General features: G+C 36.5%; 1 protein-coding gene across 1 annotated transcript; it reads left to right on the top strand.

The window, feature by feature from the left end:
- The first annotated feature begins 3,262 nt into the window (after window positions 1-3,262).
- LOC137817275 (secreted RxLR effector protein 161-like) lies at window positions 3,263-3,823 on the top strand. The gene has a single exon (XM_068620527.1). It carries the CDS (start codon window positions 3,263-3,265, stop codon window positions 3,821-3,823), a length of 561 nt encoding a protein of 186 aa, XP_068476628.1.
- Window positions 3,824-14,394: the final 10,571 nt, after the last annotated feature.

Here is a 14,394-nt window from a genome sequence, read left to right as displayed (position 1 = left end):
GAAATTAATGAATCCTCTAAAGAACATCTTGATTGTATACCAGCATATCATTGTGTCTGCTGTAGACTCTAATGAATTGCTCAAGATTTCATAATGCACTTCGGCTAAGGGAATGTGGGACACACTTGAGGAATTGCACAAGAATTCAAGGAGTGACTTGATGGATAAAAGAAGAGTCATTTGCTGGCTCAATCTCTTCTACAAACAAATTAGAAGTCTGCTTAATAACCAAGGGATAATCAGAATCGAGTCAAATAAGTGCAGCCTCTTCCAATAAGTGTGAAAGTTATTTTCAATTGCTTGATGCTTTCCAAGAAATTCATTAAGAAGCTAAGAGATTAACTTTTTCAAATAACCGATTGAAATGTAAAAATAACAAGTTGAAAATGAAAATAACAGTTTTGGAAAAAGACTTGAATAAATAAAAAACTGATTTAGAAAATTCTGATCTGGTGTATGAAAAATCCTCTTGCAAATGTGATTCAATTTTTTGTAAAAATGGTGAGTATCTTCAAGAGAAGGTCTTACATCTTGTGAAAACTATTGATATCATTTCGAAAGGAAAATCAAATTTTGAAAATGTGTTGGCATCCCAAACATGTGTATTTGAAAAATCTGGCTTGGGTTTGATTCCCCAAAGCAAACAAAGTGGGTGCACAAAACCTTTTTAAACTTTCACTAAAAAACAATCGGTTAAAAAATCGAAACAACCAGTTGTTTGTTGTTTCTATTGCATGAAAAAGGGACACTCTGTTAGGTTCTACAGAATCAGAAAGTTTTTTGTCCCTAAGGGTATTCTGAAATGGGTTCCTAAGGAGCCTAATCATTCTTGGAAACACATTAACACCTATGGACCTAAATTCACAAGGGGACCAAATCTAGCAACTTGATTTTGTTTCTTTTGTAGGGTTGTTTGGAGAGAAAATAGCACCTATGGTATCTAAATAGTGGTTGTTCAAAACATATGACAGGTAATGCATCCAGGTTTATCAGCATCTCTCTCAAACAAGATGGACATGTAACCTACGGTGACAATAACAAGGGAAAAATCCTTGGCAAAGGTACAATAGGTAACGAAAGTAGTTTGCTTATTCATGATGTGCTCTATGTTGAAGGTTTGAAGCGCAACTTGCTCAGCATCAGTCAGCTATGTGATAAAGGTTATCAAGTAACCTTTCGGACCAATTCATGTGAGATTCGCTTACCTAATTCAAAGAATGTTCTTCTCATTGGTAAGAGATCTAACAACATTTATCTGCTAGATATATCTAGTCATTCTTCAATAGGTTGTCTTTAATCAAAGCATGAGGAATCATGGCTTTGGCATAGAAGGTTTGCTCATATTCATATGAATCATTTAAATAAGCTTGTATCAAATGAACTTGTTTATGGCTTACCCAAACTCAAATTCGAAAAAGAACATGTGTGTGAAGCATGTCAAAGGGGGAAACAAACTAGAAAATCTTTCTCTTTGAAAAACTTTGTTTCAACTTCAAAACCCCTTGAACTTTTGCACATGGATCTTTTTGGTCCTTCTAGGACTATGAGTCTTGGAGGAAATCTATATGGTCCTGTTGTTGTAGATGACTTTTCCAGGTACACTTGGACACTTTTTCTACACACAAAGAAGGAAGCATATTCATAATTTAAGAAGCTTGCAAGGAAACTTCAGAATACAAGCTGCAACAACATAGGAGCAATAAGAAGTGATCATGGAGGGGAGTTTCAAAATGAAAAGTTCATCCGCTTCTGCAACAAGTTAGGGATTTTTCATAACTTCTCTGCACCAAGAACACCTTAACAGAATGGTGTGGTGGAGAGAAAGAACAGGTCTCTAGAAGAGCTTGCAAGGACCATCCTAAATGACTTTGCTCTACCAAAATGCTTTTGGGCTGACGCTATGAGCACTGCTTGCTACATGATGAATTGCGTGCTGATTCGGCCTTTTATGAAGAAAACTCCTTATGAGTTGTTGAATGGAAGAAAGCCAAATGTGAGCCACCTAAAAGTCTTCGGTTGTAAGTGTTATATCCTTAACAATGGCAAGGAAAGCTCCGGTAAGTTTGATGCTAAATCCGATAAAGGTATCTTTCTTGGTTACCCTCTTAATAGCCATGCTTATAGAGTCTTTAATAAAAAGCTTATGACTGTTGAGGAGTCTATTCATGTTATTTTTTATGATACTAACCACTGTGAACAAGCTGCAGCTAAGATCAATATAGATGAGAATTATCAAAACATCTTTTTAAAGAATCATGACAGCAACACAAAAATTCAACCGGTTGAACCCTTGAATCAACCGATTGAAAATCTGCAGCAGCAGGATCTGCAAAAAGATTGGAAGATTCCAAAGGATCTGTCTCTTGACATCGTCATAGGTCAAATCCACAAAGGAGTTTCCACCATAAGGAATATGGCAAATTTTTACAATCACATTGCATTCGTTTCAAAGATTGAACCTCAATCAGTGTGCGAAGCTCTCAAGGATGAATTATGGACAACAACAATGCAGGAAGAGCTTAATCAGTTTGTAAGAAACGAAAGTCTGGACTCTTGTTCCAAAAACCAATCAAATGAATGTGATAGGTACCAAGTGGGTGTTCAGAAACAAATCTAATGACTCAAGCATCATTACAAGAAACAAAACGAGACTCGTTGCCAAAGGATACAATCAAGCTAAAGGAATCGATTATGATGAAACCTTCGCACCTGTGGCAAGGTTAGAAGCAGTAAGGTTGTTATTAGCTTTTGCTTGTATGAGTGGTTTCAAATTGTTTAAGATGGATGTGAAAAGTGCATTTCTCAATGGAGTCGTGAATGAGGAGATCTATGTCTCACAGTCACTTGGCTTTGAAGATCACAAGCATCTAGAGTATGTATACAAGCTTAAGAAAGCATTGTATGGCCTCAAACAAGCTCCACATCAATGGTATGAAAGGCTAAGTCTTTTTCTTTTATCTCATGAGTATCAAAGAGGTAAGGTAGATAAGACTTTGTTCATTAAGAAAGTTAGAACTGATATTATCTTAGTACAAATATACGTAGATGATATTGTGTTTGGCTCTTCTAATGTAAAACTTTGTGAGGACTTTGTCAAAGCAATGCAGGGGGAGTTCGAAATGTCAATGATGGGACAACTTTCATTCTTCCTCGGCCTACAAGTTAAACTATTCAAAGAAGGATCTTTGTATGCCAATCAAAGTATTGCAAAGACATCCTTAAGAAGTTCGAGATGGAATCATGTAAAGTAACAACAACTTCTATGTCAACAAACTGCTACTTAGAAGCTGATGAAGCTGGACCAGAGGTTAATCAAACCATGTACATGGGTTTAATAGGTTCTCTTCTTTATCTAATAGCAAGCAGACCAGACATTATGTTCGTTGTGTGTCTTTGTGCTAGATTCCAATCTTGCCCCAAGGAATCACATCTCAAAGCTGCAAAGAGGATCCTGAAATATCTAAAAGGCACAATATCCATGGGCTCATCGTATCCCTCTCTTTCTCCTATACATTTGGTAGGTTATTCTGACTCGGATTTTGCAGGTTGCAAATTAGATAGGAAGAGTACAATTGGAACATGCCACTTACTTAGATCAAGCCTCGTTTCATGGCATAGTAAGAAGCAAACGTGTGTAGCTTTATCCATTGTTGAAGCTGAATATATAACTGCTGGTAGCTGTTGTGCGCAGATTCTATGGATCAAACAACAGCTTGAAGATTTTGGATTAAATATTAGCAAAGTTCCTCTTCTATGTGACAACACAAGCGCCATTAACTTTGACAAAAAATCATATCCAACACTCAAGGAAAAAGCACATTGAAATAAGACACCACTTCATTCGTGATCATATAACCAATGGAGACTATGAAATCAAGTTCGTTTCCACAGAGAGACAACTTGTTGATATCTTCACCAAACCTTTATCCAAGGACAGGTTTTATTCTCTACGAAATGAATTGGGAATTCTTGATATGCATGCTTTAACTTAGTTGTGTCTTCTTTTGATTTGTCTATTTGATGAGACAAATAGGGGGAGAAGGGTTGTTGGGAGCTGTAATGTTCTTAATCATGTTAAACTGCTTTGAATTTTTGGAGTTTTAAAATTGCTGGTTTCTAGTTTACAATTTTTTAACCGGTTATCTCTGTGAAATAACTCATTGTTCTTATGCAGTTCTGCTTAACTGAAATCTAATGTATGGTGCATATCTGTTTTGGACTACTCTATTTTGTGTTTGTTCAGTGATTGCAGGATTCAATAGATTCTAAACAAAGAACATTCCTAAAAGCATCACAAGGATTAGTCTCCATCAAATAAGGGGAGATTGTTGAAGATGGGAAGCTTTAATGTATCAAATCCTCATGATGCCTGAAGTTATGTTATGTTTTAGGTCTAGGTTTAGTTATGAGGTTTAGAATCTTTGTAAGATCAGTCTAGATTCTCAAACAAAGCTCATTTCAATCTGTTTTAAAGATTAAAGTCTTTTTCTATGTAAAGGGAAAAACAACCGATTAAAGTTTCAAGATAATCGGTTGTTTGTCATTTAGCTGGCAAAGGTGTTTTGAAACTGTTTTTTTTAATCAGTTGTATAACTGTCAAAGCCATTGAACTGGTTAAATCGTGGTTTTAACCGATTAAATGTATGTTTTCATAAGAGTTTTTTTGAAAACCTGTTTTAACTGATTTGGTTGTTTCAAATCTGCCTTCAAGGGTAGCTTCTCAAGGTTTATAAATTGAGTCTTCTTTCAAACGTAAAAAGATTCATGAAACAGAAAGGCTTGATACTCTGATTGTGATTGATATGAGATATTACCAACTGTTTGTGAAAAGGTGTTTTACCAAGTTTTAGCAAGATTGCCTTTGAGCTTTGTTGTGATTCAAAGAACTGATCAATAGGGTTTCTGGTGTACTGTGATTCCAGGTGTTTTCTAACCCTATTTTGGTTCTTGTATTTGTTCATATTACTCTATGTAAAATTGTTGTAAAATCCTGTAAAGTCAGTGTGATTCTGGCTTGAGGTGTTGGTTGTGTGCAAAGAGGGTGAGTAGGCTTTGTGGGATTCAAAGTCACCTCTTTGTGTGGTGTATGTGTAATCTGTGATTGATTTCATAGTGAAATACTCAGTGGTTTGATTGAGGACTAGATGTAGCTCTTGGACAGTGATGGAAGAGGTCCCAGCACCACCTTTTATAAAGGGCACCCACAAGAGCGCCTAGGACAGCCATTGCATGAAGGCAACCCAAAAGGAGCGTCTAGGACCACAAAGGAGCGTCTAGGACAACCATTGCATGAAGGCAACCCAAAAAGGAGCGTCTAGGACCACAAGGGGGCGTCTAGGACAACCATTGCATGAAGGAAACCCAAAAGGAGCGTCTAAGACCACAAAGGAGCGTCTAGGACAACCTTGCATGAATGCAACCACAAAAGAACATCTAGGACAACCTTGCATGAAGGGCAACCACAAAGGAGCGTCTAGGCCAAGAGCAAGGGCGTTACGAATAAAAGGGAAACATGCCCAAGAATCAAGTGTAGCTTTGTCTTAATTGTGGTGTAAATAGCATAGCCTTATGAACCTTTAATTAAATTCTGCAAATTAGGATTAAGGAGGAGTTAACCTAGATTAGCTACGGTTTCTAGAAGCTCTTCACTAATCTAGGACGTCCATGTGCAAGTTAGGAGGCCATGTGCTCCATGTGCCTCCATGTGCTACTCTTTTGCATTTCATTTGGTTTGCATTTGCTCATCATTTCAGTTCCTCCTTAGCCTATAAAAGGAGGAGCCAACCTCATGTATTGGAAGATTAAATTGAGTATTGTTATGCTGCCAAAGTTGAGCCATAATCTCTACTCCTTGCGTAACATCTAGGTTTTAGTTTTCAATCCTTACACCTTCAAAGAGGCTGGCCGAACCTCCCTAATCTCACAGTCTTCATGCACCTTCAAGGCACCCACACTTCCTAGGAAGGCCTTGTTCCATCAACAACCATAAGCTTCCGCAAATCTCACCCCAGAATACACCAAAAGGAGACCTCAATGCCATCAGATAGAGTGAACTTGTATAAACCTTGTGTGTAATTCTCTCTATCTCTACTTTCCATAACTGTACCGACCAGTCTTCGGACGTCGTTGACTGCTAGTAATGGTGGGCCACGTAAGCTGGGTCCCACAAGCGGCATGGTCCAGTGTCTCACGAGCGAGGCGAGTCAAGGTGCCGAAGAGTGGTCAGATGTCGATCACCAGGATGTGTTGGTGTGTCCTCGACAACAGAGTGAGGGCGATGTGACATCAGGCATCGATGACTCAAACAGCAGAGCTGTGCCACGAAAGGTGGATCCCAGACAACACACCAGTTATTAGTAGGGAGAAGCCTAGATCACGAGGGGTCCATGTGTGTGGTGTGCATAGCGGATTCAAACGTAGCACAAGTAAAAAACACTCGAAGCGTTATGGCCCATGAGGGTTACGTTTCAGGGGTAGGCTACATGCATGCCATGTGAACAGCTAGGGCACTTTTAGGATGGATGGCCCCAGAGATTAGGTACACAAGTTGGTACCCAGGTGATCATCTCGTCAGAGGCTAAACTCCAGTAAGGGAGTCTTACGCGCTAGATTGCCCTAAGATTGGGCGATAGCGGCGCTAAGGCATACCCTCAGAAACCCTAAATGCGGGTGGCAGAAATAGCAGAAACCCTACACTATATAAAGGGTAGTAATAAACCTAATAAGGTACGCAACATTTACCCGATACACACACAGTTTACACAAAGCTTTTACGGCAAAGAGTTTTGGTGTTTCCTAACCCCAGTATTGACTTGAGCGTCGGAGTGCAAATGGCCTCTAGGGCACCCCTTTGTCTTTGCAGGTTCAGGTGTTTGATCGAAGGAAAGCACGAACGAAGGCAGAGAGAATTGGGCGTGTGATCGTCGTTAGGCGTACAAAGGCAACCGAGTCAACCGGCAGGAACAATAACTGTTTGATATTTTCCGCTGTCATAAACAACCGGTTGAATCGTTATTTTAACCGACTAATTCTGCTATCTGTTTTTGTTTGGTATTTTGATTAGCTTTCTGAATTACTTTTCTGAGTTGATTGTTAAAGTTTCATTCTAAGCAAAGTATTTGTGAAAAGCTTTCGAAAACAATTCACCCCCCCCCCCCTCTCTTGTTCTAGCCATCAATCCTAACAAGAATTGACACTAACATTACAGGATTTTACAACAGTTTTACAGAGAGTAATATGAACAATTACAAGAACCTATACAGGGTTAGAAAACACCTGGAATCACAGTACACCAGAAACCCTATTGATCAGTTCTTTAAATCACAACAAAGCTCAAAAGCAATCATGCTAAAACTTGGTAAAACACCTTTTCACAAACAGTTGGTAATCTCTCAAATCAATCTCCAATCCGAGTATCAAACTTTTTTGTTTTTATCAAATCACAATCACTTTTACACGTTTGAAAGAAGACTCATTTAATAAACCTTGAGAAGCTCGTTGAAGGCAGATTTGAAACAACCAAATCAGTTAAAACAGGTTTTCAAAAAACTGTTATGAAAACATACATTTAATCGGTTAAAACCACGATTTAACCGGTTGAATGATTTTGACAATTATACAATTGATTCAAAAAAACAGTTTCAAAACACTTTTGCCAGCTAAGTGACAAACAACCGATTATCTCGAAACTTTAATCGGTTGTTTTTCCCCTTGCATGGAAAAACACTTTAATCTTTAAAACATATTGAAATAAGCTTTGTTTGAGAATCAATTGTTGTTTCATCCATGTGAAGGAAACAACTTTTGGGGTATTCACACTCTTTCTACTAGTCTCTAGTAGATACTTCTTGATCAGATTGGTATCTCCTGCAAACCATCCTTCAATTTTTCCAGAGGTTTTGACACCTCTGGATTTCATCCTTTTCGTAGATGGAGGAGTTACAACCATTGTTTAAATCAGAAACAATTTCTGCAAAGAAAGCTTTTAGAGATAGAAATAACAATTCTAGATCAATTGGTTATTTGTGAGTGAAAACAGCAGCTACAAGCATTGGGTTTTATAGCAGAGAACACCTGGTCAAGGCTGATTGCATTCAACATAAAAACGAATCAAATATGAACCATAAAGCTGACATGGTCAGTCAAATCAGAAAGCTACAGATTCACATGTGATATTTGACCGAGCATTTAAGACATATTTGATTTTCAAGATAAGTAGAAATCTGATCTATTAAAAGCAAATGTACCATAGTTAAACCGTATTCAAACATCCAATTAATGCATTTTTTTACCATACACGTCACTAAGTCTAATAGGAACACAAACCAGAAATTAAAAATCAAATAACAAATTTGTCCAGAGCTTATCAGATATGAAATAATCGGTTGTTTCGAGGAAGCAATCGGTTAAGTTTTTGTTTTGAAGAAAAGCAATTTGTTTTAACCCCAAAACACATGTTGCATATAATTATTATGTTTTCACATATTTGCAAGCTATTAAGCGTATGAAGAGTAGATGGAACACATAGGAATTACATATAGAAACATAGACAAACATATTGAATTGAATTTTGTGTACAAGTAGTTCTCAACAAAGAATGAGAGATTAAATCTCAGATCATTGATTTTCTAATTACAAAATTTCAAGAAACCAGCACTAGAATTTGATATGTTGGCATGTCTAGAACATCCAGTCCTTACTGAACCTAAAAGAAAACAGAAATCTGCAAAACAAAACTTTGTCAAATCTCAAGATTTGATCCCTTGAAAAAATTGGGAACTTCAGTGTTAGATTTATCTTTTGTATTGATAGTGATGGATTTCCTATGAGTTCTTCTTGGATGTTTGTGGAAGACGGTGCGGAAGCTTAATGGAGGAGATGAACAAGGTCCTCCTAAGAGGTGTGGTGACCTTGAAGGTGCATGAAGAGTGTGGAAATGGGGAGGTTCGGCCAGCCCCTTTGAAGGTGGTGAAATGAAGATTAAAACCTAGAAGCTAGGCAAGGAGTAATGTATGGCACTAAATTGGAAGCATAACAATACTCTATTCAATCTTCCAAATACATGAGCCAAGCCCTCTTATTTATAGTGTTTAGAGGGCTGGAAATTAAAAAGAAAGTGGAGGGAAATTCAAATGAGAAGCATTTGAATTTGGAGCCACTTCCTAGTCACAAGGAAAGTGTGACTTGGTTTCTTTTTTTGGCACCTCCGAAATCTACACCTACACCTTTTTTTTATGTCACATGGAAGGTGTGGCTTAGCTTTTTACATTTGCACCTCTTATATTTATATCTACACCTCCCTTTATGTTCTACTAAAAATACTTAAAAGTAATTACAAAAGAAAGACATCCAATGATGCTTAGTTGGCCCATATCTTCTATTTGTTGGGCTTGAGCTGAAGCTTGAACTTGTATTTGGGGTTGGGCTTGGGCTTGGGCTTTTTCTATCATGGGCTTGGGCCTCTTTCATCATCCCCTCCCTCTTGAAAAGGATTTGTCCTCAAATCCAATGCTTCTTCTTCATCATCATTATGTGGATGTATGTGGCTGGATGGTTTCCATCATCCCCTCCTTCTTGAGAGAATCTGTCCTTAGATCTACAGGTTTGATCTCGAAAACTAGGCTCGTCCTCCAGGATCAAATGTCCATCTATGGGAATCCTGAAAGAAAGCAAAGGAGTTAGTGTGAGCAATTTGAGAAAACTTAATTGTATGAAGTTGCCATTTTTGTTTTTCTTTTGTTTTTGGCAATTTTCACAATATTTCCCTTTTGATGGTTATATGTATCCTCTAATCCTCTTATGTTTTATAAAATTTCCAATAGTAGTCACTTTTCCCTTAGGCATAATTCCTTTAGGAGGTGGTAACAACATTGAAAGGGAAAGAGGACTATGTTCACATACAACTTCAAATGTAGAAATATGAGTAATCTTGTGGACTACTGCATTGTATGCATGCTCAATAGGAAAAGGATACTCATCCCAAGAATTGTGGTTGTCTCTCATGATTTCTCGAATCATAGTAGTAAGAGCTATGTTTTCAATTTTATTTTGACCATTCTTTTGAGGATGATAAAAGTTTGAAGAAAACAATTTAGTTGCAAGTTTTCCCAAGAGAATCCTCAAATCATGGTTTGCGAAATGTGGAGCTCTATCCAACACTATGCTTGAGGATAAACCATGAAGATGTATCACTTCTTTAGAGAAGAGTTTATCCATATCCATGAAAATGGAATCAAAACCTTTTGTTCTCCTAGGAAGCTCTAATATGAAATTTAGGCTTGTGTCTTCCCAAGGATCATTTGCAAAAGGTGAAGGAGTATAGAGTTCATGAGACATTGCCTTAGGTTTAGTTTTAAAACAAGAAATGTATCTAGGGTAATGTTTTTGAACCTCCTTTCTCATGGGTGACAAAAGTTTTCCTTTTAAAAGCTCTAGAGTTTTATCAACTCTAATTTGGCCCATGAGTTCTCCTTCATGAAGAATATTTCTCTTATGTGTAAAGGTAGTCTTGTTGTTACAACCATTGTTTATAAGAATTTGTACATTTTGCAATGGTTGTCTCAATAACACATGACAGGTTTCTTTAGGCACTAGCTCACATAAAAATTTGTCTTTGTAGATGCCTATAGATAACTTGTCCTTCACTTGGGGATATCTTAGCACATATGAGAAATAATCTACTTCATCTTTATCTATGCAAGCCTCTTTCAAGGATTCTTCTTTTTTGACTAGGCTTGCAAGTGTTCCTTTACAAAAGGTAAGGCTAGGTTGTTCAACAAGAAGCATATTTTCAAAGGTATTTTCAACTTTTACTTCTTGTTGGATGACCTTGTGGGAAGGAACACTCTTTTCCCACGCCTTTTGTTCTTCAAGGGTTTTCTCTTGATTTTCTATTTTTAATATGCTTGTAAGGGGTGTTATAAGATATTCCTCATTCTTTCTAGATTCACACCACCCCTCACTTGGTTTTTCTTTTTCTTTTTCTTTAGCTTCCCTTTCGTCTTCCTCTCTTTTCTTGTGTATCTTTCTTTCCTTCTTTTCTTTATGGGAAGCAAACAATTTTTCTACCCTCATTTCCCAATCTAAGCAAGCTTCTACATTTTCTTTTCCATGGAAATGGGATAGGTCTACCTTAGCCTCTCTTGGTCTTTCTTGTTCTCTTCTATCTCTTCTATATCTTCTAGGGGATGCTTGATAATAATCTTTTATTCTAAGGCTTCCCTCCCCAAAAGAATCATGATCTTTAGAGATAGATGCATGAGAAGGTAATTTTTTTGAAATTTGAGACTTCTCATCCTTTGCTTTAGTCAATTCATTAGTTTTTGTCTCATTCTCCAATTGTTTAGATGAAATTGATTGAATATCCTTGGAAAGTTGTTTTAAAAGAGATTTCAAGGATTTCACATCACTTTTAAGAGATTTAGAGGAGTGAGAAGACATGACTAAAACTTTGTGTTTAGAAATGTTTTACTTTAAGAAAGATGAGGGAAGTTAATGAAGGTAGTTTTCCAGGTAAGAGAGGTGAGTCACAATGGACTACTTAAATACCAAGTCTTTGCCTTAGCAAAAAACTATCCCTCAAGATCTTCACACAAATCTTTAGGTAATCACTTAAAACACAATGAGGATGTAGAAATCAAATTTTTAATGCAAGAAACAATGCAAGCTATCTAGCAAATTATCAAAGCTTTAAACAAGGCTAAACAAAAGCAATTAAGCGAAACTAAACAAAAGCAAAGCAAATAAGCATAGCTAACTAAAGGCAATTGATGTAATTAAAGCAATTAACAAATGCTAAGCTAGATAGTTTTAAGCTAGTCGGCCCTAGGTGAGGCTTCTTGGACACTTGGAGCCCTTGAAGACACACTCACCGTCTAATTACGTAATTAAACAAGTAATTAACAAAAGTTAAGTTGCAAAGAAATTAGATGAAACTCCCTTTGTTGATTTTCTATTAGCACTTCCTTTGTTGTCTCCTCTTTGTTGAGCCCTCCAATGTATGTGGTGTATTTAGAAAGTGTTTGTTTCTGCCCCTTGCCTTGGTTCCTCTTGGAATTAGGTAATTAATTCTTCAATCCAGCACCTATTAAGCAAACTAGACTCCTCTGAAGTCAATTTCCACCCAAACAAGTACCAATTGATAATTAATCCACGACCAAGCTTAGAGGTCAAAGAAATAAAGCAAGAAACAAATTAATTTGAAAAATAGTACCACACAAATGGAATTAAATGTGACAACTAGAAAGAGTTTCAATGAAATATTAGACAAGCAAATAAAAAGGTACTCAAAGAAAGGATGGCACACAAAATGGAACCTATGGAATAGCACTAGATTTTATTTCAAAATAAAAAAAAAAAAAAAAACAGCACCACTGAAACAAATTGTTGTGGTACAAAATGCGTGATTTTCACATATTTATGCTGAGCTGGACTTTTAATATTTGCTTCTAAAAATTTATATCCAAACAGATCAAGATCTCAAAAAAAATTTGGCGTTGGTTTCACTCCAAATGCATATACCATTTTTTTAATAAATTTTCTAAAATCAGTGCTCCAATTCTAAAATATTTATCATTTTTTTTTCTATTTCTTTTTTTGTCCTTTCTCTAACACCTCAATCTTGCAAAATCCAAAAGCTCAGAATTTTCTTATATGGAAAATAATTTTCATAAGCAAAATCATCCAAAACAGAATGGTGGAAAACAGAGGATTCTGTAAATCTAGAAACAAAAACAGAATGATATACCAAAAGAAACACAATGGAATTAGTGTAAGGAATTTGTGTGGATCTAACACACAAATATGAACTCAAACTAAAAATAAAAAGCACCAAAGATCAAAACACAGCAGATTTCAGATCAAGCATTTATACCTAAAACAAGAAACAAATAAGCCAAAAAAAAGTACTACTAGGATTTGATGACAAATATGGAAACACAAGACTTGACAAAACTTATAGATTCAGAAAATAAAATGATTCAAGCATGTTAATATGAACCGAATAAAATTTCAATCAAGACTCAAGCAACCTAAAAATAAATAAAAAACAGCAACACAAATATATCAAGAATCCTACACAAACTTGAAAATAGATGTTCAAGCACAAATTTGAACAAACCCACCTATTGAATTGAATAGAAAAGAATTCAAATCATATTAAAAACAGAAAAAAAGCAAGACAACTTGGAATCAAGATGAACAACTAGGAAATAAGAAGAACTCAAAAAAGAAAATGAAAAAGAGATACTCATCTTTGAAGAACCATAGCTCATGATACCAAATGATGGCATTCCTATGAGCTCTTCTTTGATTTTTGATGATGATGGGTGCGGAAGCTTGGTGGAGGAGAGTGGAACAAAGCCTTCCTAGGAAGTTTGGATGCTTTGAAGGTGCATGAGGAGTAGTGAAGGTTGGAGGTTCGGCCAGCCCCTTTGAAGGTGGTGAAATGAAGATTAAAACCTAGAAGCAAGGCAAGGAGTAATGTATGGCACTAAATTGGCAGCATAACAATACTCTATTCAATCTTCCAAATACATGAGCCAAGCCCTCTTATTTATAGTGTTTAGAAGGCTGGAAATTCAAAAGAAAGTGGAGGGAAATTCAAATGAGAAGCATTTGAATTTGGAGCCACTTCCTAGTCACAAGGAAAGTGTGACTTGGTTTCTTTTTTTGGCACCTCCGAAATCTACACCTACACCTTTTTTTTGTCACATGGAAGGTGTGGCTTAGCTTTTTACATTTGCACCTCTTATATTTATATCTACACCTCCCTTTATGTTCTACTAAAAATACTTAAAAGTAATTACAAAAGAAAGACATCCAATGATGCTTAGTTGGCCCATATCTTCTATTTGTTGGGCTTGAACTTGTATTTGGGGTTGGGCTTGGGCTTTTTCTATCAAGGGCTTGGGCCTCTTCCATCAGATAGTATATCTTGGAATCCACTTATAGATGCCTTTAGGTACAAGAAATTTACGAAATATGCAATACCTGATAGAATGGCCTTTCTTCCTGCAATAGAAGCATGTAACAAACGGTTGAAACGACACTTTAACCGATTGTTTTTCGGGAAAATTTGAAAAAGGTTTTGCAATCTTTTTTTCTTTGCTTTGAGGATAAAATCCCAAACCTGCTTTTCCAAATACACATTTCAGTGAGGCTAAAACTGTTAGAATGTATGGCTTTAAACTAGAGGGGGTGAATGGTTTAAAGAGGGTTTTCGCAAACTTTTAAACCTAGAATGAAATTACTTCCAGAATAACTTGATTAAGAAATCAGTTTGCCAAAACACAAAGCAAATAAGCACAACACGAGAAAAACAATCAGTTGTTTCGCAGAAACAATCGGTTGTTTATACCAGTTCACAAATATAAAAATTGAAATTAAAGAGTTAAA

Source organism: Phaseolus vulgaris, unplaced genomic scaffold (genome assembly GCF_000499845.2).
Source record: "Phaseolus vulgaris cultivar G19833 unplaced genomic scaffold, P. vulgaris v2.0 scaffold_27, whole genome shotgun sequence".
NCBI classification, from domain to species: Eukaryota; Viridiplantae; Streptophyta; class Magnoliopsida; order Fabales; family Fabaceae; genus Phaseolus; species Phaseolus vulgaris.
This window is presented reverse-complemented; position numbering and strand designations above follow the sequence as displayed.

Bases quoted from the DNA above. Each gene is read 5' to 3' on its own strand.
- LOC137817275 (XM_068620527.1), top strand. From the start codon at position 3,263: ATGTCAACAAACTGCTACTTAGAAGCTGATGAAGCTGGACCAGAGGTT.